This window comes from Fukomys damarensis, unplaced genomic scaffold (genome assembly GCF_012274545.1).
Source record: "Fukomys damarensis isolate Sample0158 unplaced genomic scaffold, DMR_v1.0_HiC HiC_scaffold_8, whole genome shotgun sequence".
Classification (NCBI taxonomy): domain Eukaryota; kingdom Metazoa; phylum Chordata; class Mammalia; order Rodentia; family Bathyergidae; genus Fukomys; species Fukomys damarensis.
This window is the reverse complement of record NW_022900920.1, coordinates 23,137,798-23,162,465: the sequence shown is the minus strand read 5'-3', so window position 1 is coordinate 23,162,465 and position 24,668 is coordinate 23,137,798. Positions and strand designations below refer to the sequence as shown.

Below are 24,668 nucleotides of genomic sequence, written 5' to 3'. Positions count from 1 at the left end.
TCAACTTTAGAAGTTCATATGTGTCTAGGAATCTGTCCGTTTCTTCTGTATTTTCCATTTTATTAAGAGTATAGGTTTTATTAGAGTATAGTAGGTATTGATAATCCTCTGGATTTCTGGTGGGTCTGTGTGACTTCACCTTTATCATTCCTAATTGCATGAATTTGAGCCTTTTCTTTCCTTTTATTGATAAGGTTGGCTAAGGGATTATTGATTTTATTTATTTTACAAAACTAACTCTTCGATTCATTGATTCTTTTTGTTTCATTCTCTTAGTCTTCATTTCATTAATTTCTGCTCTGATCTTTATACTTTCCTCCCTTGTACGAGCTTTTAGTTTGTCTTGCTCTTCTTTTTCTAGGGGCTTAAGGTTGAGTGTTAGGTTTTTTTATTTGAACTCAGTTTTCCTAGTATGGGCATTTATTGCTATGAATTTCCCTTGTAGAACTGCTTTCACTGTGTCCCATCGATTCCTGAATGTTGTATTGGCATTATCATTTAATTGTAGAAACTGTCTGATTTCTTCTTTAATTTCCTCTGTGACCCAATGGTTGTTCAGTAGGGTGTTATTTAATTTCCATGTGTTTGTGGAGTTCTTAAGGTTTCTTAGGGTATTGATCTCCACTTTAATTGCACTATGGTCTGATAATATACAAGAGATAACTTCAGTTCCTTTGCATTTACTTAAGCATGTTCTGTGAGCTAACATGTGGTCTGTTTTGGAGAATGACCTGCATGCAGCTGAAAACAATGCATATTCTGATTTTGTGGGGTGGAACACTCTGTGGACATCTACTAAGTCCATTTGTTCTAAGACTTGATTCAACTGTGTTATTTCTTTGTTTATTTTTTGTCTAGATGGTCTGTCTTTTTGTGCCAGTGGAGTATTGAGGTCCTCCACTACAATTGTGGTAGTGCTTATTTTGTTTTTCATATCCATTAACATTTGTTTCGTATAGTTGGGGGCATTAGTATTTAGTACATACATATTTATGATTGTCATTTCTTCCTCTTGTTACCTTTACAAGGATGTAGTGGCCTTCTTTGTCTCTCTTAATTAGTTTTTATTTGAAATCTATTCTGTCTGCAAATAAGATAGCTATCCCCACTTTTTTCAGGGCTCCTGTCTCATAGAGAACAGTTTTCCATTCTTTTACTCTCAGACTTTGAATTTCTTTATGGATTAAGTAGGTTTCTTGTATACAGCATATTGTTGGATTCTGCTTCTTAAGCCATTCTGCAAGACTGTTTCTGTTGATTGGTGAATTGAGGCCATTAATTTTTTGATGATTATAACTGTTATGTATTGGCTTTTTGTTGTCATGTTATTTTCCTATTGTTGGTTCTTCTCTCCCTGCCACCTGCCTTTCTCCCTTTAATTTCTTCCCTTGCCTGGTATTTTTGCTCTTTTGGCCCTATGGAGTTGTGGTCTTCATTTTCTTTTTCCAGGATATTGTTTAGAAGTGTTTGGAGTGCCGGTTTGGTGTTCGTGAAATTTCTCAGATGTTCTTTGTCATGAAGTATCATATTTCCCCATCAATTTTGAAAGATAGTTTTGCAGGGTATATCAGTCTAGGTTGGAGGTTGTTTTCTTTTAGGACTTGTCCTCACTCCAAGCTCTCCTTGACTTGAGGGTTTGTGTTGAAAAGTCTCCTGTGATTCTGATGGGCTATCCTTTGCATGTGATTTGGTCCTTCTCTCTAACTGCTTGTAGTATTTTGTTCTGTTGGGTTTTTGTTATATGTCTAGGTGTAGATTTTTTTTTTTTTTTAATCATGGCTAGTTGGAGTCCTATATGCCTCATTTATTTATATGTCAAATTCTTCCCCTCTGTTTGGGAAGTTTTCTGTCATTCTGTGAACAGTTTTTTTAAGTCATTTGTTTCTCCTGCTACTTCATGGATTCCTATCAGTCTTATATTATTCTTCTTTGCATCATCTAAGAGTTGTTGAATTGATTTCTTATGGTCCCTTACTGTTTTTAAGAGATCTCTCTTTTCATGGTAACTGACTGCAGTCCTAGCTTCTATATCTGAAATTCTATCTTCACCTTTATTCACCCTGCTGCGACTGCTTCTTACAGCATTTTTAGTCTCCTGGATATCTGTTTGAATCTGTTTCATGGATTCCATTTCATTCCTATGTTGGTCATTCATGTTTTCCATTTCTTTCCTATGTTGGGCATTCATGGTTGCTATCATGGTCCTGTGCTCATCTCTGTTTTTAATCTATTTCTGATCTAGAGTTTCTAATCATGTCTTTCATTCTTCTCACCATCTCTGTGGTTATCTAGGAAATTATTTCTGATTTGAATTTTTCTAGAGACTCATTTATCTGTTTTTTTACTTCCTGCGCTATGCAGGGTGACCAGACGGTTGACTATCAGACTTTTCCACCTCATTTCCCCCAGAGTTTACCTTTGGTGGGATAGCAGTCTGTGTTTGTGTCTTGTTTAAATGCCTTCTTATTTCTATTTTTGTCATTGGTACTTTCCTTGGTTTAATTCCTTGTTTAATACTTCAATCTTCCAGATATAGCTGGTCTTTAGGTTTTGAGTCTCTAATGCAAACTCATTTTCATTATACCAGAGAGGACAACTGATGAGATCAATCACAACACCTTAGCCCAAGTGATAAAATCAGCAACACAACAGCATCAAGCACAGCTTAGAAAATGACAGTTTGTGGTAGTTATTAATCTATCACCTTTAACCATGTGAACAAAATCAAAATCAAGGACCAGTCCAAAATATGTTTATAGTGAGTAAACTCTTCAACATAGCAACTTTACCCTTTAGGATGGGGATTTAGAAGGAGTTGGGGAGGGAGGGATAGATAGGATAGAGAAGGGTTAGAAGTGAGGTTAGAGGACACAAGAAGATCACACAAACTCTATGGAGCTGTTGAAGAGAAGAGGAGAAAACAGAACAAAATATTCCCAAGAAGAGAGCAAACTAACAGCAATAGGGAGTCTAGAGACTGTACATTTTCTTTTAAAACTAATGGTAGTTGAGATAAGGAAAAAGTGAAGAAAGGGGAAAGAAAGAAAATTCAAATTAGGATAGGAACGGGAACAAAGAGGGAGAGTTATAGAGATTAAAGTGGGAGAGAGAGAAAAGAAGATTAAAAAAGGAAAAAAGTTGAGAAAAGAGAAAAATACTTCTAAATGATTAAAGATAAGTGAAAAATATTACTTTGAAAATAAAAATACAAATAGAAATAGAGGGCCTCTTTCAGGGTGTGCCTCTCTTGACACAACAGACAGTGTGAGCAGGAGTGTGCAGGTGTAAGGTAATTAGTCTCAGTCAGTCAGCAGCTGTCCCCTGAGGTTCAGGCTGATTTTTGGCTGCAAGGCCCAAGTTAAGCTCTCCAACCTCCTGCTGGGTTGAACTCTGCAAGGCTCTACTGCAGGTTCCAGCTGTCTTTCCCCTGAAGTTAGACCAGGTTCCAATGTGAGTGCTGGTCCCTCCAACTTACTAACTACGGTGGTGTGGTGTGCCTTTATCACAGATTTTCTTCACTTTTCCAGTGGGCTTCAACTTTCACCTGGGAGCCTCAGAAAGGCCTTCCTTCTCTCATTCTCTGGGGGTTGGGGCACCATCACCACTGTATTGTCACCTGCACAGCTGGGCTCCTCTGTGGCACCGGGTCAAAGGGGTGGGCCTTCAGCTTCATTCTTGCAGAACATATCTCTGTGCAGTGGAATTTAATCTTCTTCCTCTTTTTTTTTCTTGTTATTCCTTCTTGATGCTTTCCTGACCGTCGTTTCCTCCTTTTATTTGTCTTTTCAGTTACATGCTCTAAGCTGATCCCCACAATTTGCTTGCCCCAAGCCAGCTCCACTTAAAAAGCGAAATTCAATGGGATTGGATTGATAATCATTCTCTAACACACATCTGTAGTCTGGGAGAACCTGGGTTTAATAAAAAAAGCTGTTTGAGTTAGAAGGGAAGGTTAGTATCAACTGATTCAAATCCAGAAAAGGGGAGCAGGTATTAAAATCATTTTGAAAAATAGGAATTCCATTTTAGAGCACGGTAGAGGAGGGAAATTGTCCTTACCACCCTTTTGAGATACTTACCAAAGATAAGAATTACACTTCACATTCCATTTTGAGGTAGTTTCATCATCATGGCCCATATTTACTTTAAAGTGTTCCTTTTTCTGAATCACGTTAATTTTAATTAAAAATTAGTAATCATTTTTCCAAATTTTATTCTGATAGAGGCAAAGTCCTTTTAATTGTCACATGTGGACTTACATCCAAACTTGTTTTTCTTAGAAAACATATGCTTACTGGTTTTGCTCATCACTGAGAATGAGCTCCTGGCAGCTTTAAAAACCCACACCTTGGTCACTACATTGTACTAGAGGTAGGTCCTCATTTCAGAAGTATAATTTTATCTCTTCAAAAATTGCTGTGCATAAAATGCAGCCTCTACCCTGCCAGACATACTGCCTCTCTTGGGGGTCTCTGAATGGCCTTTAGGTAGCTTAAGACCCAGGAATCTAATGTGTTAAAAACTACCTATTCCGTTTTCTTTCCTTTTAGCCCATTTTGGTATTTTTCTGAAAGGTTGGGGAGAATGCTGGATGCATTCTGGGCTGGTGGCCCATCCTAAAGCTACCATCACTCATTCAAGATTAGTCACAGATTGTCCTTTAAGTTCCCCAAAAGTAACACAGCAGATGAGTTAAGGCCTGTCCTGAATTTTCATATCAGAGATGGTGTTTAAGAATAAACAGCATAGTGGAGAAAGCATACGCTGGGAAGCTGGATCACCAAGAATCCCATCCCAGCTCTAACTTCAACTTTGTTGTCTGCACAATGTCGCATTGCTGTGGGGGCAGGCGGTGGTTCTGTAAAGCTCTGGCCTGTAGGTGGCAGGTCCTGGTAAGGAATGGATACCTAAGTGTGCTGCATTTCTTCGGAGCTTTGTACATTTCACGCCTGTCCCATTGATCCTACAGGGGTAACTAGGCCTGTTTTTATCATTGAGGAAACAGAAGCTCTGAGACGTTGGCATGTTTCAGTTAGCTCCCCAGGTGGACAGCTGAGTGGTCCCCTTGGAGAGTCACCTGGCCACTGCTCTGCTGGTCCTGGTGCCTAGAGCACGAGTGGCCTCTGGAGGGAGGTGGCTTATTGCAGTTGGCTTCTCACCCAGAAGTCCATTGCTTGCCATTTCTACCTGAAGGTCACCAGTGTCCAGTAAGATGAGGGTTCTGAGTCTCATCTCCTGGATTTGAACCTGCTGTGCTGGCTCATCCTCCAGCCACTAAAAATCCCCAAGCCCCTATTGCTCAACCTTAAATGGGGCTCTGGTGACATCCACCTCCCTCTTTGGGTCGCTGTTTGGATTCAGTGAGAACATGCAGCTGAGACTTTTAACAAGACCATGATAGGCACTGACAGATGTTCATTGCTCTCATTGCTATCTGTAAAATGGGCATTGTGTCCCCTACCTAACTCCAAGCCATCTGTCCCAAGACCAGAGATTGTGTGTGTCCATGAGAGGCTGGGCACACAAATCTACCCTGCACAGTGGACACTGCCAACAGGGCCATCAACAGGGTGGCAGGGAAGACATAAATTCTTCTGCTTTGTGGCCTGTCCCTAAACAAAACTGAAACTCGCTGTGGTAAAATTCATATCATTCCAGAGAGCACGGACAGGGGCCCCCTACAGGGATTACCTGCTGCCACCACCCCCCTCACTTAACTTTGTGACTGTCACAGAAAGCTGCCCCTACTGCATGCTGCTGGCTCTGTTTTACAGGGCAGGAAGTGGGCTCTCTGCAAAGGATGGCAGCGCTCTGGCCCACTCACACACACCCCAAGGCCATTGCTCTCGGGTGCTGTCTGCCTGGGGTTAGGAGTGTGACGCCACTCATGTCACCCTGAAAACCTAACTGAACACCAAAGCGCAAAGGCATCCTAAGAAGGCAGAACAAATGGAGGATAGTTTTCTCTTAAAGATCAAGGGTCATCATGGAAGAAATGTAAGCTTAAAAGTAGGGTGGTACAAAGTCACGTCGAAGTGGAAAGATAGCAAGAAGGACTGGGCAGGTTAGGCCCACGGAGCTGATCTGTGTGACCTGGATCGAGGTAGGGTGAAGGGAACGGCCGTATCCTTTCAGAGATTCCGAGAAACTGACAGATAAGAGTGGATGGAAACCCAAGAGCAGTGTACTTGGACCGAGTGTGTCAGTAGATACTGAGTTTTCACTTTCACTTTGCCTCTTCCACCTTTAGGGGTGAGCTGAGGGAGGACAACAGGTGGCCATTGCAACCAGCACTCCAGGGCACGGCGTTCCCCCGCTCCATTGTGCCTGTCTGAGGGCCATCCTGCCCTTTTAGTAGTGGGTAGCCTGGACAGCCCCCGCCTCCCGTGGGCCACAGCTTCCATATCTGTGCAGTGGTGGGGGGTGAGGTTCAGTTGGCTTGTTCATTCCTACAAGTGTCTACCGAGCACCTCATGTGCCAGGCGTTGTCCTGTGTGTTGAGGATTCAGCGTCTTCAGAACGGCTAGAAGTCCCTTGCTCCCTGGAGTACACATCGGCATGGAACCCACAAGGGCTGCTCCCACTCTCACCGGACAGTTGATTCTGTGGCCTCCCCATGATGGTTGCTGCTTGTGCCTACAGCCCTGCCTGCCAGGCTTTTGGCAAACGGTACCACCAGTTGATGGGAGAGTGAAAGAGACCTGCTTTCTTTTTAAATTTCTTTGTTCCTATTTGTTTCCCATTTTAATGTAGACATATTTAAATTGTAACATTCACTTAGAAGAGAGCACAGACATGAATTCATACACACACCTGTGACCAGCACCCATAGCAAGGAACAAAAGATGAGCCACACTCAAGCAAGTCCTTATTCACTCCAGTCCCTGTCCCTCCGACATGGAAACACCATCCCCAGACTAGCTGGTACAAGGTCTTCATTTTGTTAACTTTTATGTGATCCTTCACTGCTGTGTATTTGTGAGATTCATTGCTGTCACTTCCCGCTTTCATTGTTTCTTTATTCTCATTGCTATATTTTATTACATGAATATTCAGCAGTTTAGCCGATATGGATTATTTCCTTTGGGGGTTATTGTTACATATTGACAACACCTTGGAAACGAGTAGTGAACATGCTTGTTGGTGAACATGTCTTTGTCACCCGGGGTGGTGGCTCTGTCACGGGTGTGCGTCAGCTCAGTTTTCATGGACTCTGCTGTTTTCCCCAGTGGATGTACAGAGTAGGTCCCACCAGCAATGTGTGATCCTTCAGGTGCTGAGTGCTAAGTTTCTTTCACACTGCAGCCATTCCTGGAAGTGTGTACTGGTGCCATACCATGATTTCAATTTGCATTTCTCTGACATCTAACAAAATTACCACAGAACTCTGTTCCTGTTAAGCAGAGCTGTCTGTCCAGCCCAGGCCTTCACGCCGTGGCCTGCCTGGGCTCGGAGGCCCCTGTCAGACTTCACCTAACTGGCTGTGTATTTCCCCAGTAAGAAGAAGAAGAATGGCTCTGCAGTCCCAACCAGGATCCCCCAGGACCAGGTGCCCGCATATCAGTATAACATGAATTTCGAGAAGGTGGGCAAGTGCATCATAGTAAACAACAAGAACTTTGACAAAGTGACAGGTAGGCGCTGTGAGCCTGGGCTAACTCCTGTTCCCTTCTCTTGCCTCTGGTTTGTATCAGACATTCACTGAGTAATGCTGGGCCCACCTGAAGACCACCCCTGAAGGTGGTATCCCTATGTCCCAAAGAAAGGGATGCCGGGAAACAGGGCAGTCGGGTGGAGGTCCCACTGCATAGTAGCTGTCAGGCATCTTGATCATGGAGCTAAGCATCAAGGGAGCCACCCCTGAAGGTGGTATCCCTATGTCCCAAAGAAAGGGATGCCGGGAAACAGGGCAGTCGGGCAGAGGTCCCACTGCATAGTAGCTGTCAGGCATCTTGATCATGGAGCTAAGCATCAAGGGAGTCATTTGGCTTTGATTGCGGCTGGGAGTTACCATGAAGGGGTTCACCTTTTGTGCATGGGCTGAATCTCCCCTCTTGAGCTTCCTTCTCCTTTTGTTTGCCCCTTTAAACTGTGACCTTGGAGGTATTCTGTGTGCTCAGAGCATTTGTGCTGGAGCTGGCCCTGGCCACATTCAGCGTCTGACCTGATGGTAACCTGTAAATGCATTGCTCACACATGGACTCATTGCTTGATTCCACAGGAATGAGTTTTGGAGGTATTCTGTGTGCTCAGAGCATTTGTGCTGGAGCTGGCCCTGGCCACATTCAGTGTCTGACCTGATGGTAACCTGTAAATGCATTGCTCACACATGGACTCATTGCTTGATTCTACAGGAATGAGCGTCCGAAATGGAACCGACAAAGATGCTGAGGCCCTTTTCAAGTGTTTCCGAAGCCTGGGTTTTGATGTGGTTGTTTATAATGACTGCACTTGTGCCAAGATGCAAGGTCTGCTTAAACGCGGTGAGCACTTACCCTCCTCCTCTGCCTTGCCCTTGCACCGAGAGGGCTCAGGAAGATGCCTTCTCAGGACAGAGAACCTTTCTTCCCCTGGTCACTCTCTACTTGTCTTGGGCGAGACAGGTCTCAAAAGACATTGGTATCTCTGCGAAAAGATGAAGTCGGCTTGAATCCCCGCAAAACAAACAGATTCTGTATATGTAGACGATCTCAACTCCAAAGGACTGATATCCAGGGAAGAAACAAATCTATATCCTCTTATCCAGAATGAAATTTCGGTATTCTTTATTTTCTGTGTGCCACCTCTGTGTGAAACTGTTTTGTTAGACCCTTAACACAAACCCTGCCATAGTGGCCGGCAGTCTCATTATCGTGTCCATTTTATAAATGAAGGGATGGAGCTTTAGAGAGGATATGAGATGTGCTGCAGAGCCAGGTAGGAGCAGAACCAAAACCCGAGCTCTCACTTTCCAACTCCAGGATGAGTGCATGTCTGCTTACCACGCCATCTGGCGCTGTCACCTCTGGTGCACTGGCGTTCAGGGCAGGTGTTTGAAAGTGAAGCCCTGCCGATTCATTAGACAGGGATCCAGCAGACAGTTCACGGTTGCTTTTCTTAGTTGTGCAGCTAAAAAAGAAAAAGATCTTATCCTCTCTTACTTTTTTGGTAACGAGGCATAATTTTACGGCTTTTTCAAACTTGAGTCTTCCAAACGTCTGCACAGAAGAGGTAGAACAGACTAGAACCCAGGAGCTCAAGTTGTGGGTCTGCCCCAGTTCCAACAGTGAGGTAACCTAGCCAGAGCAGCCGTGTCTTCCTGATTTCTTTGCTTTCATGAAATGTGGGTCCTGATCCTAGCTGTGCCATTTCCTGGGGTTGGAGGGAGGATGAGTCAAGAGAAGACTTCAGAGCGTGCCTTTGAGAAGTATCCAGGCCTTACCTCGGGGCTTGGGCCGGCTGTCGCGCCTATTCTTGTGAAGGTGAATGATTCCATCCAAGCTCAGAGCATGTCACCGTCAGAGAGCTCTTGATTTTTAAGCTTTCGAAACGGTAAAGCAGTTACTGATCTTGACTGTGCTGCAGGAGGTTTCAGGGTGGACATAACTCTTCATTTTGCCACTCCATCGTAATTCGTCCAATCTTACAATAAGCCAAGAATGTCTAACTTTCATCGTCATGCTGCCTTCCTCTTATCAAAACGAATACAGGAGGGCTGGGGATTTAGCTCAGTGTTTCGGTGGCCTGCCTCACAAGCACAAAGACCTGAGTTCGATCCCCGGTACCACAAAAAAAAAAAACGAATACAGGAGTCACTGTGCAGCTCTGTGGCAGCTCTCTTGGGGATTAGAATGGGAGAGGCTGCACCTTCTGCCTGTTAGTGCTGAGCAGCGCGAGGCCAACCCATACTTCCAGCGTGGCACCACAGCCCCGACAGATTGTCCCATCTTTGGGCAAGGTTATAACAGCACTGTTGTGGGCTGGGGATTTAGCTCATTGGTTCTGCTGCCTCTGCCTTGCAAGCACAAGGACCTGAGTTTGATCCCCAGTACCAAAAAAAAAATCTTAGCTTATAACAGCACTCTTGAGATTCCACTTTTTATCATGAAATGAAAATAACTAAAGCTTCCCTTAGGGGGTTCTTCTTAAGGTTAAATAAGATAATTTATACAGAGAACCTGGGTATCAACAAATAGTAGGTGCCCATGAAATTCTAAATCTCCCTCTGCCTCCCTCACTGATCACAGAGAAAAAAGAAGACCACATTTGCTAGCTGAATAGTTAACTAGCTAGTTAGTTAGCATCATAGAACCTTAGACGAGTTGGAGCTAAGCCAAGGAGCAGTACAGGCTACAGTTACTCTCTCAGTGTCCTGAATTGACAGCCAGTGTAGCATTTTTCTTTTCTTTCTTTTTAATTTGTTATAGTAAACTAAACACAATATGGAAGTTTCCACTTTAATCCTTTTTAAGTACGTGAGCTTACACTGCTGTGCAAACATCACCACCATCTATCTCCAGAGTCTTTTTCCATCATTGCTGTTAAACATTAACTCCCGTTTCCTCTTTTCCCCAGCTGCTGGCACCTGCCATTCTTTCCCCCTGTGACAAGTACCGTCGTACTTGTCCTTTGGTGACTGGCTTACTTCACTTGGAAAAAATGTATTATTTTCTTCAGAAATGCTTGCATGATGCTTAGGATGTGGCCCACTTTACAGATACTAACTCCTCATTCGGTGGGTGCTACCACCTCCACTTTATAGACAGGGAAACTGAGATGGGATGGCCAGGTAGCAGTCTCATGTACAGTGTCACAGAGCTAGGGATCAGCAGGGCCCCATTCTCCTGCTCCCCAGTATTCTGCCTGCCCACAGCTGCTGGAGCACCATGGCACTTGGGGTCACCCCTCATGAGACTGCCTCGTCCTGGCTTTACCCCAAGTAAGAATTCCAGAATTCTCTTCTATCTTGTCTGCGCTGGTCCTCGTCCTCTTCAGAGGGTGATCCAGACAAAGCCCAGTCTTCCAGAGATGCCTGATCCCTGGCCCCTCTCTCGTTGTGGTCATGGGCACTGCCAAAGCTGCCTGCAGGTGCTAGGTCTACAGCCCCAAAGGACCCAAGTTTTAAAGCCCCATTGTTTGCATTGCTTGCAGCTGCTGAAGAAGACCACACCAACTCAGCCTGCTTCGCCTGCATCTTGCTAAGCCATGGAGAAGAAGACTTAATCTATGGAAAGGATGGCAGGACGCCAATAAAGGATTTGACAGGCCATTTTCGGGGTGATCGATGCAAAACCCTTTTAGAGAAACCCAAACTCTTCTTCGTTCAGGTAATCACTTCTCAAAGCCAGTAGAGTGGAAAATGGGAAAAGACCACATAGTGACTCGGGCTGGCATCATCCTTGCAAATCTCCATTCTGATCCTACTGGGATATGTGGATTTGGGGTTGGTTTTTCTGCCTGTAAGTAGTTGGCGTTCTTGTTGGCATTGGATCACATTGCACTGCAGTGGCTGATTAGTCACATTGCTCTGATTAGTGACTCGACTCACCGTTCACTCACCAGACGTCACTGAGCTCCTAGCATGTGCCACATGTGTCCTGTGCCCTGGGGCATAGGAGAGAACAGCATTTTTGTTTCTCACTCCATGCGTGGTCTCTGCTTTGACCTTCAGGCTTGCCGGGGGACAGAGCTCGACGATGGGATCCAGACTGACTCAGGGCCCATCAGTTACACCGATGCCAATCCCCGCCACAAGATCCCAGTGGAAGCTGACTTTCTCTTCGCTTATTCCACAGTTCCAGGTACCTGGCCCACTGCTAGTCATACCGGTCCATTTCAGCCTCCAGCTGCAGGCTTGGTGTCTGTCCTGTTTTTCTGTGGCTGTAGTACGTAATTACAATTTCAGTGTTCCTAATCTGAAATGATTTAAATTTCAGAACTCTTTGAGTGCCAGCATCATACACCAAGTTTGGATTTTGGAGCATTTCAGATTTGGCATTTTCTTGTTAAGGGTGTTCAACCCATAAAGTCTATGCATGCATATTCCAGAATCTAAAAACTCTAAAACCTGAAGTACTTCTGCTCCCAAGCATTTCAGATAACAGATTCTCAACCTGTGCTACACAGTATATTAAATCATAACCATAAATGCATTATTTTGCAGTCTGAAGGTCAAAATACCAAAATAAACTGACAGGGCTGCCTTTTTCTGGAGGTTTAGGGGAGTTAATTCATTTCTTCCTTTTTATTCCAGCATGCTAGAACTTCCTATATTCCTTGGCTTGCTGCCCTTGCCTCCATTTAAAAGCAGCTACCTCACTTCCTTCCGCCCCTTCCTCTGTCCTCACATTCCTGTCCCTTTCTGGCCATTGCCAGGAAAGGTCTCCTGTGATTCACCTGGGCCCAGCAGGATCATTCCCCATCTCAGGTCTGTAACCTTAATCACACCTGCAGAGTCCTTTTCGCACACAAGGTAACATAGTCCCAGGTTTCAGGATTAGGACATGGGCATTTCAGGACCATTATTCTGCCTACCATTAGGAATTCATTCACTGTTCTTTCCAGAAGACTAGAATTACCTCATTTGTTATTGCTATTATTAATAGTAATTGTAAGGGAAAAAAACATTTCTATAGTAACTTGAATGGTTTGGGGGGTCTTTTCCCTTATATCATCCTTATAGTAATTGTGCAGATGAAAAAAATAAATGAACTTGAGCAATATGGCCAAGGTCAGACAGAGATTTCAGTGTCCAACGTCTGAGCTGTGGCTCAGACCGGGGTCCTTTGCCCTGCTGCCTGTGCACAGGTACCAGGAATTGCCAGTATGAACGTGTCTACTCATTATTTACGAAGCACGGTCCTCGCCTAGATCTCTTCAGTGAAAGTCCTTCCTCTGTTTTGGGAACAAGCTGTCACTAAGTTAGAATTCTCCCAGCTGTGATAGCAGCTTTGTCAATGTTTCACGTGACGGTATTGGTTACTGTAAATAGGTCAGTGTATGTGGAAAAACCAGTTCTGGTCAGATCTACAGATGGGATTTTGGGAGAAAGGTAACTTCACGAGTTTTAGGATTGTATGAGATTTGGTCTTCCTGATCTTGGGAAGCAGACCAGGGAGGAGGGATTTGTCAGTATTAACAAGGCCAGTGGTGGAGTTACAGGTACTCAGAGCAACATCTGAAGGAACTCAGAGAAGAAAAGTAAACTCTTCTAGGGAGCCAGGTGAGAGGGATTTCCCTTCAAAAGGAGCTGCTGCCACTGAGTTATGAAAATTCAATCAGAGGCAGAGAAGGATGGCTTGACAGAGTGCTGGCTAAAACAGCCCAATGTGTTTGGTAAAACTCAGGGCCAAACTGTAGGATGTTATCTGTCAGTGCTCCAGGTGATATAACAAGATACGATGGCCTTAGTGACTTTACCAGCAGGCATTTTTTTTCTCATAGTTCTGGCAGCTGGGAAGCCCAGTATCAGGTTTCTGGTGGGGGCTCTCTTCCTGGCTTGTAACCAGCCAGCTTCTGATGAGAGAAAGGGTGGAGGGGAGTGAGTGAGCACAAGCTTGAATGAACTCTCTACCATCCCGTCCTACAATGACACTAATTCTTTGGATCAGAGTCCCACCCTTGTGACCTTATTTAACCTTCATTGTCTCCTTGAAGGCCTGGTCTACAAACAGTCATGTTGGGTGCTGAGACTTCAAATGTGAATTTCAAGAGGGAGTCATGGTTCTGTCCATATCACAGCATGTGACAAGGCCTGGCTCGGGTCAGACCTGAATGGGCAGGCAAAGGACCATATTGTGGTCCCTGTGTGTAGTGCTAAGCGGGCTGAACTTCCCTCTGGGAAAGAAATGCAAAGAAATTCTTTTCTGTCAGAGTCATAGGATGCCATCTGCACTTTTGAATGGTTACCTTGCAGCCCTTTTAGGAAAATGGTCAGAGGGCACAGCTCAGAGAGATGATAGTCTCTACCCAGCCTTATCAAGTCACTGCACTGAATGAAACAGTGTAATTGACCCCCTAAAGACAAATGCATTGTCATACTGTTACAGCATCAAGCTCAGGCATCATGTGGGTAGTTGCCAGTGCTGTGTGCTGCAAGAAAGAATTCTCAGTAGATCTCAGTTCCTTCCTCAGTTTTTGACCATCCCCCAGACCCCTGAGCTCTTTTTGCTGAGCTCTTCTTGGCCCTGACCAAGACCCAGGATAGCTCAAGAGCAAGCTGTCCCTCCCACAGACCATATGTGGCCCATGAGAGACACCATCCCTTCCTTCCCCTGATGCTGCCAGCTCTACCAGGCAGCAGGCTGTCCTGCCTCAGCCCCAGTTATTCAGAACCTCTTGTTGCCTCTACATTTCTTCAGCAGGATGCAGCTCTGTTTCTTTATCTCCCAACAGCAAGAACGCATCTCAGATTTCTCTGAGGTTCTTTACAGGGCTCTTTTCTAGGCTTGGCTTGGGTTAGAAAGCAGCACTCTTTCCAAAAGGATGCTGAGGAGCTGGAGAGTTGTGGAGTGATCCACCTTTCCTGTGGAAATCCACATGTGCAGATGTGTCTCACTGTCCTTTGGGTATCTTCTAGGTACCCACAGGGGTGACTGCATCAAAAGAGATGTAGGAGAGTCCTCTAGCAGTACCCACCAATCCTGGCCTTGAGTGATGAAGTTCTTTCCTCCTGAGATGTTCACTCTCAGCACATCAGCATAATTCTCATTAGTAACTCGTATGCAGAGTAGGGGGAAATCATTTCCGAAAAGCAGGTGTGAAGGCCTTAGACACTGGAAGTGCATTCTCATTGGTGTGGGGAGCAGCTACGAGACTTAGCTCATCAGATCTTCTCATTTCTTTCCTGTTAAAGGCTATTACTCTTGGAGGAACCCAGGAAGAGGTTCCTGGTTTGTGCAGGCTCTCTGCTCCGTCCTGGAGAAGCATGGCAAAGAGCTGGAGATCATGCAGATCCTCACAAGGGTGAATTACAGCGTAGCCAGGCACTTTGAGTCCCAGTCTGATGACCCTCGTTTCAACGAGAAGAAGCAGATCCCGTGCGTGGTCTCCATGCTCACCAAAGAACTCTACTTCTGCAAGTAACCATTCCTTCTAGCCAAGAAGCTAGGGATCATTTGTTGATGAGTCAGGTCATCATTACTATTTTGATGCTCTTGGAATATCCAGAAATGTTGTAAGATTTTAATATCAGGAAAATTTACTGATTCAACAGGGGAAAAACATTCTGGTGCTGAATTATGGCCTCTGATTTTTTAGAGCCTTTTTGTTTTACTGTGTTATTAATTTGATGACTTTGTAATTTCCTCTTAAGGTTAAGGTTGTATTTCTTTTACTTTGTTAATTGCACTTAGTACATTCAACAGAAATGCCCTCTGGAGAAAACTCTTGGCTGTGTCCACTGTAACTGGCACTTGGCAAAACAAATCTCCGCTCTTGACAGAAAACAGCTGAAAAGATAGTCATTGGCCTGTATTGTGTAATTTGAGTAGCTTTTCATTAGTTGAGGGCAAATTTTTATGTAAGCATTCCCAGGTTAGTGAAAGGAGGGAAAAAAATCTAATGACTCTAACATGTATCAGTAAGGATCCATTCCCAAAACCAGAAGCGATTCTGGGTGTTCTCATACAGGGAATTTAAATAGGAAATTGATTTCATTAAAGATTAAAAAAATAAAAGCCAAACAGCAGAAGGCTATTAGCATTCCTGGGACTGTGAGGACAACGGGAGGGGTGTGGTTTCCTGAACCAGTACGAAGGACCAGCCACAGAAACTAGGACGATGGTTGGGTCTCCCTGCTGGGAGCTAGGACCACTGAGGGATTGTGCAAAATAGAGCCGTGGAAAGGGCAAAGCCACTGCCTGCCGTAAGCTGAGAAATACCCTGACCTTGCGTATCTGTCCTCTTGTCTTCCACTGGCATCTTATCATTCCATCCCTATCTGGAAGCTGTTTGGTCAGGACCCTGGGAAAGGTGGTTTCCTGTGGTGCAGAGCAGAGAAAGGGATAGTGAGGCTGCAGAAGATCAAGGAGTGAATGTAAGTCCGGCCCATAATGTGAATGTACTACCTTGATGTTGAGCAGTTCATCCATTCAATTGTTTGTTCATGAAGTTGTCAGATAACCTAACTATGTGCAAAGAGATTTGTTTCCACTTCATGTGCAAAATAATCTGTTATAGCGTTAAAATGTACTTGGAACATTTACAGCTATTCCAAGTATTATTCTGAGTAAGTTTTTTTATTGCCTCTGATTCTGTGAAGAAGTTTATAGTAAAGATTTTGGGCACTTTGTTTTCAATATGGTAATATCTTTTGAATACTTTATATTTTATTGTATATTTTCCTTGCCTAATGGTTGGTTGACAAATGTTCATAATTATTGATTAAAATATGCCTCTTTACTTCCTAACTGGCTCAGTTTGCTTTCCTTCTGGAGATATTGATGGCATGGGGAAAGGAGAAAAGAGGGTGAGAATTGACCCTACTACCAAGAGATAGAGAGAGAGGGGAGAGACAGGGGAAACAAAAAGAATTAAGATATGTTATGTACATGTATGAACTCCCAACAATGAATGTAATCATTTCACACTGCAAAAGAGAAAACTTCACTGACTGACTTGACCTTAGCACAAAATGCAATACATAATTTTCTTTTGAAGCTAGAACATGATAAATGCATAATCACTTGAGAAGCAGAAACTCTTCACATGAAGGATTAATCAACTGTCCAGGCAGTTGGGATGAACTGCCATTTATTAATTTGGAAGAAAACCAAATGATGTAAAACTATCTTCTTTCCAATAAGAAAACTGGTTGTAGGTCCAGTTTATCAGACTTGTCCCTGGCTTCCAGCCATTGAAAATATACCAGGTGTTCAAAATGTAAGTGGAAATCACAAATTAAGAACCCAACAGGCATCACACCTACTCTTCCCAGAATTCATAAGCTGTTCTTTGAAAAGTAGGCCAAAGACCTATAGCATAGAAATAAATGTGCTTAAGTGTACTACAACTTGAAGTAAAAACCACAGCACTCTAATTTGGTATGGAAGCTTCATTAAATGGAAAGATAATCTTAAATGTTAAAGTTAATTTTGAGCAGTTATAGGTTATAAACAATAAATATTACAGGTTCCAAAAATGTTCTGAACACTCAAAAAGTTTCATATTTTTTTTCATCCTTTTTTATCTTACTGAGTTTATTGGTACTTTTTAGGTATACCATACAGTTACATTCATCGTTGAGATCTTGAACCTTTACGTGACAGATCTTGGTTCTCATTTCAGGTTTTCTATTTTTGGATTAAAAAAGGACGTTTGGATTAGGGATTTGGGGATTAGTAAAGTCTATATGCAAGTATTTCAAAATCTGAAAACTGGAATCTAAAACACTTCTGATTCTTCAGCATTTTGGCTAAGAGATAGTTTGTCTTACATCCCTTAGACAACAAATGAAATATAAATCACTGTTTTACAAAGTATCTTGAGGGTTAGGGTACAGGTCAGTGGTAGAGCACTTGCCTAGAACGTGTGAAGTCCCTGGTGTACACACACACACACACACACACACACACACACACACACACACACAGGAAGAAAGTATCTTTATCCTCATGAACTGCTAATGGCAGACAATCTTACTTATCAAGATCAGAAATCCTATTCCAGTCACATCTCCAAGCTTACACTTTTTAGTCCTCTTATATTCTGAAATTCTGCTTATAAGCTTCCTTGGGAGAAAACAATAACCCTGGTGAGTATAGACCTTTCTGGTTCTCATCATTACCTTGAGGCCAGGTTCCTTGTGCAGGAAGCTCAGACAGAGCACTGTCTTTGGCACAACAGGAGGATGGTGTGGTCCACAGCACCCATGAGTAGCATGAGCTCAAAGCAAGGTTTCTGTTTATTTCCCTTCCAGGTGCCGCTAACCTATTCAAAGTGTTAGCTATTAATACAATCACAGGTCCTGTCCTCAGCTTTTAATTCCTGAGCAAATTTCCACAAACCATCATAAACCTATTATGTCTGAGTTACCCAAAAGAAATCTCCAAGTGTGGGATCCATTGTATGCACATGATTTTTTTTTCTTTTTATTGAGTTTATTGGTACATTCTAGGTATACAGTACAGTTACATTCATTACTGGGATCTTGTACCTTTACATGACAGGTCTTGGTTCCCATTTTTTCCCCTTGTCCCTGCCCTCCCTTCAACCCCTCTTCCCCTCCCCATTTACAAACACTTTATTTCCATTTTTTCATTTTCTCATATTTTTTCTTTTCCCTTATTCCCTTTCCCCTACCCTTCCCACTTTCCCTACACCATTAACCCTTTTCTTCCTATTTCACATTGTTAATTATCCCATTAGGATCTTGTGTACTATTATAGTTTGTCACACCAGAGAAACTATTTGGTATTTACATATGTGTGACTTATTTATTTCACTTAGGAGTATGTCCTCAAAATGTATCCATTTTCCTATGAATGACTCTAATTTCTCATTCTTTATGGCTTAGTAGTATTCCATTTTATAGAAAAAACCACATCTTCTTTATCCAATCTCCAACTGATGAGCAGATGGGCTGTTTCCAAGTTTTAGCTATTACAAACTGTGCTGCTATAAACATGGGTGTGCATGTATCACTCTGGTATGATTCTTTTAATTCTTTTGGAAAGATACCCAGCAGAGGGATGGCTGGGTCAAATGGAACCTCTAGTCCCACCTCTTTGAGGTATCTCCATATTGATTTCCATAATGGTTGCACCAGTCGGCACTCCCACCAACAATGGAGAAGGGTTCCTTTCTCCCCACAACCCCACCAACATTTGTTATTGGTTGATTTCTTGATAGCAGACATTCTTTGTGGGGTGAGATCGAATCTCAAGAGTTGTTTCCATCTGCATCTCTCAAATGACCAGTGATGTGGAGCATTTTTTCACATATTTACTTGCTGCTTTTACTTCTTTGTCTGAGAAATGTCTGTTCATTTCAGATGCCCATTTTTGAATTGGGTCTTTATATTTGGGTGGGTGGCTGGTTGTTTTGCATTCTTTATATATTCTAGATAATAGTCCTTTGTCTGAGGAGCAGCTGGTAAAAATTCTTTCCCACATTGTAGGTTGTCTCTTAGTTCTGTTGATGGTTTCTTTTGCAGTGTAGAAGCCTTTTAATAAGATGAGATACCAGTTGTTGATTCTTTCTGCTAGTTCCCGTGTATGCACATGATTTAATATCTCAGAGAAATGAAATCCTATCTATCTATAAGAAAGAAAATGACATCCACTGAAAGGTCACAAGACACTGGCTGACAGGTGCTGTATTTTGTCTAGTCTCCCGTCACCTCGCTTTATTACCGTTTACCAGCAACTCTGGCGTCCAAGGGTTGCCTTTTGACTTCCTAGGGGCATAACCTTCCCTCCAGCTTTCAGGGCCTTTTCCAGGAAACTTCTGGCCAGGTAAGAAGCTGTGATAGCCATCAATTTATAGCTGCAGTTTGTGCGTGGGGAATCAATCCTGGAATTGGTCCTACGATACCAAAGTCCATGCATGTTCCAGTCCCTTATAAAAATTGGCATAATATTTTCATGTGACCTATGCATTATCCTCTTGTACACTTTAAATCATCTCTAGATTAATTCTCATATCTAAAACAATATAAATGCTATGTAAATAGCTGTGATGATGTAGTTCAGGGAATAATGTCAAGGAAAAAGTACAAGTTCAGTACAGATGCAGTTTTTTTTCCCCAGCTATTTTCAATCCTTGGTTGAATCCACAAATACAGGATGCTTACATAAGGAGGACTGAGTATAATGGGCCAAGGGGACAAAGAGCAATGCCCCATGTATCTCCAGGGATTTCCCTCAGCTCCCCAGGTGATCCATATGCTCACTGCAACTCGAGACGCTGTTCAGAGGGTGAGGACCACGTGTTGTAAGCATTTTTGTTGTCTCTCTACACTGCACTTGGAGCTGGAACAAAATACATGTTATATTTTGAAATTTTAAAGGAATTGCTTTCAAGCATCTCAACCTACAGATGACCCTCTGATACTCTTGTCTTCATCTATTTTCTCTTACTGTAATGGAATACCATACACTAGGTAATTTATAACAAATACTGCAGAGGTTTTATTTAACTCAGTTCTGGAGGTGGGAAAATCAAATCACCTGGAGCCACTGTCTCGCTGCCTCATAACCTGATGAAGGGCACCGCGTGCTGAGACCCAGCAAGCAGCTAGTTTGGGTCTCCCTTTTTTGTATAAAGCCACTCTTACCACCATGAGGACCTCACCCTCAAGATCTCATCTAACCCTAATGACCTCCCAAAGGCCCCACCTCCAGACACTTAACATGATTGGGAGGGCTGGGATGTAGCTCAGTCGCACTCTGCCTGCCCAGCAGGCATAAGGCCCTCAGGCACATGGTACAAAAGGCTTTTCACTTTCTATGCCTATCTCCTTCTTAGCCTTTGCTCAGTGGAACACTAGGATTGTTTATGTGTTCTCCTATTATCTGAATGTAAGTTGCAGGCCTTAAAATGTCTTCATAAATGGAAGGCAGCCATTCCTTGGGCGATTTCCTTGGCAGCGTGGAAGCCTCAGAGCTAGTCTCTCCTCACTTGTCCTTGGAGCTCCAAGGAACCTTATTACCTGTCCTTTCCAGTCCTCAGGCCCCTGGTCACCTGTTTGATAAACCTCAAGGCTTTGTTTTGGATCAGATGGCACATAATTCTTTTGGATTTATAAATCATTAACACAGACACACCTGGACATATTGGGAAAGCCCCAGCCTTCACCACAGTTGGAATCCCCGTTAGCTTATAGGAATGGCTTTCTGAAAGTACACGACCAGCGTGTGAAAACTCAACAGCCAGATACAAGGAGTTGGCTTTGGCATGAGTTTTGGTTTATAGGGCACTATCGGTAGTTATGGTGCTGCAGTTTTCTAACAGTTGTGTCGTAAGCATTTAAAGTCAAACTGTGTCAAAGCATTTACATGTGAAAGGATTATGTGGTAACCTTAGACAAGCTCTAGCTAGTCACAGCCCAAAACGGGATTATGAAGTAAAGCAGACATAGATGACACTGTGGCGTCACCATCTTCCATCACTCCCAGATGGGCTCGCTTATTACAGGATGACAAGACCAGGGATCCCCTGATTGTGTAATTATGTCATTATAGTTAATAATAGAAATGGTACAATAAGTGCAATGCACTTGAACCATCGCCAAATCACCCCCAGCCTAGTCTGTGGAGAAATTGTCTTCCACAAAACCAGTCCCTCGGTGTCAGAGGTTGGGCACCTCTGATTTAAAGTTTGGTGTATCCCTAACCAAGAACTGACCAGGCCCAACCCTGCTCAGCTTCCGAGATCAGATGAGATTGGGCACATTCAGGGTGGGTGGCCATAGATGGTTGGATCTGTCTCATCCAACAGAGCATCAAGCTCTCTGACAGGGGTGCTGTTAATCATTCATGTTTAAACATCAGCCTCTGAGCTTGATCCAAGTTCTCAGTCCAGCTCTTCTGTTTGACCATGTCATACCCCATAACTTTAGGCTATCCTTCAGTTTCCTCACCTGCAGGGAGGAAAGTAATATGAAGATTAAGGGAGATAATGCCTGTGAAGTACTTCATGCAATGCCGCACAAGGAGACCACTAAACGACAAATAGCAAAGATGATGATGTGACGATGTTGGCAATGGTGACCACGTTGTGTGGGAGAAGTTCAAGCCTGGCTGGGCCAGGTGCGCCACACTCCTGTCTCCTGAGCTAACTCGGAGACCTTGCTAAGACTGAGCTAACTCACCTAAGTGCAAAGATGCTGGGTGCAACAGGCTACACCTCCTCCCCTAGTCCCTGACTCCTTCACCTCACCCAAGAAAAATCACTCCACTGTGCCTCCAATAAGATATCACCAAACATCAAATGCTCCTCCCGTGCTCCTCCCCCATGGTTCCCTATACAAGCCTGTGCATTTTCTGAATAAAGGGGAAGCGTTCCAGAAACCTCCCTGGAGTCTGCCTGGTGACTCCACATCTTACCCTCCCAGTCCAAGCTCCTGAACCTTGTTCCTCGAGCAGGCACACAGATGACAACTCGTGGTAAGGCAAGAATGGAAGATGCTCCCTGGTCCCTCCACTCTCTCTTTCTCCCTCAAGGTCTCTTCTTTGATTGCACCTTCTTGTCTTTGCTTTCAAAGTGAGATTTTTCTCAAAGTGCAGCATTACCCCAATGATCAATGTATGCAGTGAACATTAAATGAATCCTACTAACTGACAGACATCATGTTGGGGATGGATTGAAAGATGACCCAGAAATGATGCTTGCCTCAGAAGAGGCCCCCCCCAAAAAAATCACTCCAGTAAAATAATAGCTGAGATAGAGTAGCTGAGATGCTCTCTAGAATACAGACAAGGAACGTTCTGCCTGGGGATGCAGAGACAGGTCTCTATGCCTTGCATCCAGCCTCCCAGCACAGCTGGAGGGAAGACAGTGGCAAGGAAGTCAGGGCTGGCAGGTAAAAGATGCTTCCTTCACTGTAGTGATCTTCTAGCTTTCAGGTGCCTGAGAGTCCCCAGAGATCTGTTTGTGAGGCAGATTCCTGTCTTGGTGCATCCATCCCCACTGCAGTTAAGTAGGTCTGGGGTAGAGACCAGAAATCTGCATGTTTAACCACATGTCTGGAGATTCAGGTTGGGGCCCTACAACAATGTGCTTTATACACATACTGGAGTGCTCCCTTGCAGATCTGCACAAGTGGTAGCAAAGCCTGAGTTAAACGGCTAGAAAGATCACCAAAGGGCCAGCGGAGCATTGGCTATTTACAGACTTGGCTAGCCATCCTGTTCCCACAGCAAGTGACAAAGGACTCAGGGCCACCAATGTGCTCAGAACTGGAGCACTCTTGCCTAGGAATTTCTAGCATCTGCACACAGCGTCAAGCCCAAGACAACTTATTGAGGAAGACTGTGAAGTCTAAGAAAGGAATGAGCCAACAGCCTTCCGCAGATGGGCCTGGTGCACTGGCTTCTGCGGCTGGTGTCCGCAAGCCCACCTCCTCCCCTTCCCTCAAATGAGCCATTTGGGTAGTCATTGCTACATAAAATGGGCCTCTGGTCCCCATGAAGCATGATGTTCCTTTTAACATTCCTGATATTTTAAAGGGATTTTTTTAACAACACCTTTCATAATCAACATTAACAAGATTAATGTTAAATAAGGAAGGGAACAAGTAGTTCTCAAGTATTTTTATATTAGGGTGTAGGACCGACTCATAGAAGCTTACAAAAATCAGCTTTTGCAAATTATCTTTTCTGAAGCTTCCAGCTGCATTACACGCTGAGATGAAAGACAAATTCTTTTCCTTTTGTGTTGCTAATTACAATTTTGCTTTCCTATTGAGACACTTGCCTGGCTGCATTATTTGCACAAATATTTACAGAATGCTAAAGCACTAGGAGCAGCTTATACCAAAAAAAGATACGGGGCACTAAGAGTGTCTTTGTTACATTTTTGTGACCCATTACCCAGAATCAGCATAAAATATTTGCCCTTTAGCTTGAGCAAATGTGTTTAAGTAACATTGTCACTGGGTTGATTTAGAGTTCATTATGCTGGCAATGACTGCTGACATCTTTCTTCAAAAGCCTTGTGGTGACACTTTTTTCAGGGTTAAAGATATGTTCCCAAGAATATGCATGCATCTCATGGATTGCTGTACTGTCAACACTTCTAATCTCCCAAGCCACCCACTTGGAAGGGAAAAAGGTTTATTCAATGGTTGTTCCAAATCCAAGGAGCTACGGAAAGGCAAACTGAGCAAGCTGCAAAACTTCACTCGTAAATCCAAGAGACTGTTAGTACAATCTTCCTGTTTTCCTAGTATGCTAGTTAAGAAAAAAGGCTCTGATGTCAGACAGTCCCAGGCTCAATCCCCAACTCTGACACTTCCAAGTTGTACAACTCTGAAAAGCTGCTTAACCTTTTCTGACTTCTGGAGTTCTTTTTCTATCTTAAAGAAGAAATAGCCGTAGGTAGGTAGCTAGGAAATGGTGCCCACAGTGCACACTTTGGCAGCAGATACTAAAATTGGAAATTGTACCTACCTCCAAGGGTCTTATGAAGAATGAATCAAATAATGAGTGCAAAATACATAGGTCCAGTACCTGGCACCAGGAAAGTACTCAATCAATGTGGGCTTTTTAAAAATCACCCTGACTTTGTGAAAAATTACGCCACAGAAAGAAGATTTGGAAGGCAGACAAAATAAGGAGCTGTGAACGAACTCTAGAAGACTCTTTCGAAGGATAGTGGCGGCCGTTGCAGAGGAGAAGAAGGGCGTGGGCCAGATCTGAAATTGTCTAATCCTGGGAGATATAGAAGAAGAGAGAATGATATAAGCCACTCACCTAAGCTGAAGCAGAGGCATGGGCAGAGAGAACAGAGTTGGCAGATAAAATACAAAATCGCCCTGTGTGACAATTGTCAAAATCAAATTGAGTCACTTGTGTTTTTAACAAAGCTTGACAAAAAAGAAATAAAGCCAGGATGTCACAAAATAGGGGATGACAAGCATGTATGTCTGATAACAAGAACTGTCACAAGAGACTGCCAGAAGCACAACTTTGCACAAACGCCACCACAACCTCACACACACACCAACACAAACACACACAACACACTCT

General features: G+C 43.5%; 1 protein-coding gene across 2 annotated transcripts in view; it reads left to right on the top strand.

Annotated features, from left to right (window-relative positions):
* Casp7 (caspase 7) overlaps positions 1 to 16,258 on the top strand; it is a 40,221-nt gene extending 23,963 nt beyond the window's left edge. For both annotated transcript variants that reach the window (XM_010634608.3, XM_010634607.3), the window contains exons 3-7: positions 7,498 to 7,634; positions 8,355 to 8,483; positions 11,131 to 11,306; positions 11,651 to 11,780; positions 14,834 to 16,258. In XM_010634608.3, the coding sequence (XP_010632910.1) occupies positions 7,498 to 7,634; positions 8,355 to 8,483; positions 11,131 to 11,306; positions 11,651 to 11,780; positions 14,834 to 15,063 (802 nt within the window). In that variant the 3' untranslated portion in view covers positions 15,064 to 16,258. The remainder of the gene's footprint in view (positions 1 to 7,497; positions 7,635 to 8,354; positions 8,484 to 11,130; positions 11,307 to 11,650; positions 11,781 to 14,833) is intronic.
* Positions 16,259 to 24,668: the final 8,410 nt, after the last annotated feature.